This window comes from Macadamia integrifolia, chromosome 13 (genome assembly GCF_013358625.1).
Source record: "Macadamia integrifolia cultivar HAES 741 chromosome 13, SCU_Mint_v3, whole genome shotgun sequence".
Taxonomy (NCBI): Eukaryota; Viridiplantae; Streptophyta; class Magnoliopsida; order Proteales; family Proteaceae; genus Macadamia; species Macadamia integrifolia.
The window spans coordinates 2,495,836-2,497,381 of record NC_056569.1 but is presented as its reverse complement, the minus strand read 5'-3'; the positions used below and the strand labels follow the sequence as shown (position 1 = coordinate 2,497,381).

At 43.6% G+C, this 1,546-nt stretch overlaps 1 protein-coding gene across 1 annotated transcript; it reads left to right on the top strand.

Moving 5' to 3' along the window:
• Positions 1-210: 210 nt before the first annotated feature.
• Positions 211-711, top strand: LOC122059801 (proline-rich extensin-like protein EPR1). The gene has a single exon (XM_042622838.1). The coding sequence runs from the start codon at positions 211-213 to the stop codon at positions 709-711; it is 501 nt and encodes a 166-aa protein (XP_042478772.1).
• The last annotated feature ends 835 nt before the right edge of the window (positions 712-1,546 follow it).

Here is a 1,546-nt window from a genome sequence, read left to right as displayed (position 1 = left end):
TTTACGCTTAAGGTGGCATAGCCCATGTTTCAACATATGGTGCCAAAATGGGCCCCACCCACATTCGCTAAGCTTTGGCTTCAAATTACATAGGTCTGAAACAAAGAATTATGCATATCTGATTGACACGTGTCAGTCTGATACAGCCCCATTATCTATATAAATGGGCACCCCCGATCCACAGAGTTTATGCAGTGAAAAAATAGAAAGATGTCTTTCCTAGTGTTGCTCCTCCTTGGAGTGGTGACTCTCACCACCCCCACTACCTTGGCCGATTACCACAAGCCTCCCTACTATGCAAAGCCACCAACACCTTTGCACAAGCCTCCTCCAGTAGAGAAGCCACCCACTCCAGTTTATAGTCCACCGGAGAAAGAGAAGCCACCACCAACTCCTGTGTACTCACCACCCAAGGGGGAGAAACCACCACCACCTAAGTACAAGCCACCGACTCCTGTGTACACACCACCCAAGGGAGAGAAACCACCACCAAGTCCTGTGTACACACCACCCAAGGGGGAGAAACCACCACCAACTCCTGTTTACACTCCGCCCAAGTTGGAGAAACCACCACCACCCAAGGGGGAGAAGCCACCACCAAGTCCTGTGTACACACCACCCAAGGGGGAGAAACCACCACCACCTAAGGCAGGTCCTCCATATGGTCACCCTCCATACTACAAGTCTCCACCCCCTGGCCACCCCAACTAAGTGATTTGTTAGTAGGTTACTTGACATGGGTAATCATAGATAGATCGGTCATATAGAGGTACTAGATATGAATAAGAGGTGCTGCCTTTGGTTTCTTACATGAGAGGTGAATATATTATCGAGTTGAAACTTCCACCGCTTACTGTAGTGTGTGGAGGAATAATGTTCTATTTGTATGTGACAATGGAGCTGAGAAATGTCATGTGCCATGTATGTAATGTAAACCAATGGAGCCCCAGTTTTTATATCAAATCTGCATTTTCGTATCTTCTATGTTGTATCAGCTCGTATTGATATCGGTCAATATTGATACTCGCCAATCTTGGATTGGGTATCAATATCGGATCAGGGTTAAAATTGTTTAAAAAAAATGATAAAATTGGCCGATTCAAATCGATACTGGCCAATTAAAATCAGTATCAAATCGATATCAACTGAGATCGATACCAATCCGATACCCAAGCTTTGAATCCCTGTTTGGGATCGTATCACGGATAGCATTTTCTTTCTGGTTAAGAAATATATGAATAATCTACACAGAGCGATTTGGAATTAATTTTCTCTAAACCAACAAGCATGTACTCTTTAGTTTTGCCACATGGAAAATGGAAACCGGTAGGCTTGACTGTGAAAGCAGAGCTAAGGTGGTAAGGCACTTAATTAAGTGGAGTTTGTGTCTAGTTTTGAAGCTTCAAGCTCGAATGATTTCTAAGCCATTCTTTGGTTTAGACTTTAGAGTAGAGGTTGCACCACCCCAAAAGTTTCCATCCATTCCAATTTTATTTTGATTTGAGTCATTTCAAAGTCGTATGGAATTGGTTAGATCGACCTGAGT

Bases quoted from the DNA above. Each gene is read 5' to 3' on its own strand.
- LOC122059801 (XM_042622838.1), top strand. From the start codon at position 211: ATGTCTTTCCTAGTGTTGCTCCTCCTTGGAGTGGTGACTCTCACCACC.